General features: G+C 38.2%; 1 protein-coding gene across 1 annotated transcript in view; it reads left to right on the top strand.

Moving 5' to 3' along the window:
* The window catches only part of LOC119590669 (phosphoglycerate mutase 2-like), a gene marked incomplete at its 5' end in the record, with an annotated part of 7,770 nt that overhangs the window by 4,588 nt on the left and 2,692 nt on the right, over nucleotides 1-490 (top strand). Inside the window, 1 exon segment of the mRNA XM_037939349.1 lies at nucleotides 271-413. Coding sequence (XP_037795277.1) covers nucleotides 271-413 — 143 coding nt within the window.

The following is a 490-nucleotide window of genomic DNA, read 5'->3' as shown; positions in this document are numbered from 1 at the left end:
CACCTGTCTTTAATTGGGTTATTTGATTCTTGCAAATACAGCGATAGAAATGAATTAGAATAGATATAAAAGATAAAGGAACAGCATCGGTGTTATGTAATAAGTAAGAAAAAAACAGGAACAAAGAAAATTCATATCAAATACAGTGGAGAGTTACAGTACAAGACTAATGTGTGTTGTGGAAGATTGGATCCTTGTAGATCAAAATGATGGACATCATAAAATCTGAAGGAAAATCAGGTAGAAATATTGGAATATTTTTTGTTTCAGGTCAAGATCTGGCGCCGCAGCTTTGACATTCCACCTCCCCCAATGGATGAAGCCAACCCTCATTACAAGGAAATTGTTGAGGATCCTCGCTATGCTGATGGCCCCTCCAAGGCAGAATTCCCCATGTTTGAGTCTCTGAAACTGTGAGTAAGAAAGACCTTCTTTGGTAGTCCTGTTGTATTATGTTAGTGTCATGCCCTGTCCGTTGTAGTTTTTGTGA

Source organism: Penaeus monodon, chromosome 27 (assembly GCF_015228065.2).
Source record: "Penaeus monodon isolate SGIC_2016 chromosome 27, NSTDA_Pmon_1, whole genome shotgun sequence".
Taxonomy (NCBI): domain Eukaryota; kingdom Metazoa; phylum Arthropoda; class Malacostraca; order Decapoda; family Penaeidae; genus Penaeus; species Penaeus monodon.
Note: the sequence above shows the minus strand (reverse complement) of the source record. Positions and strands in the feature narration are given on the sequence as shown.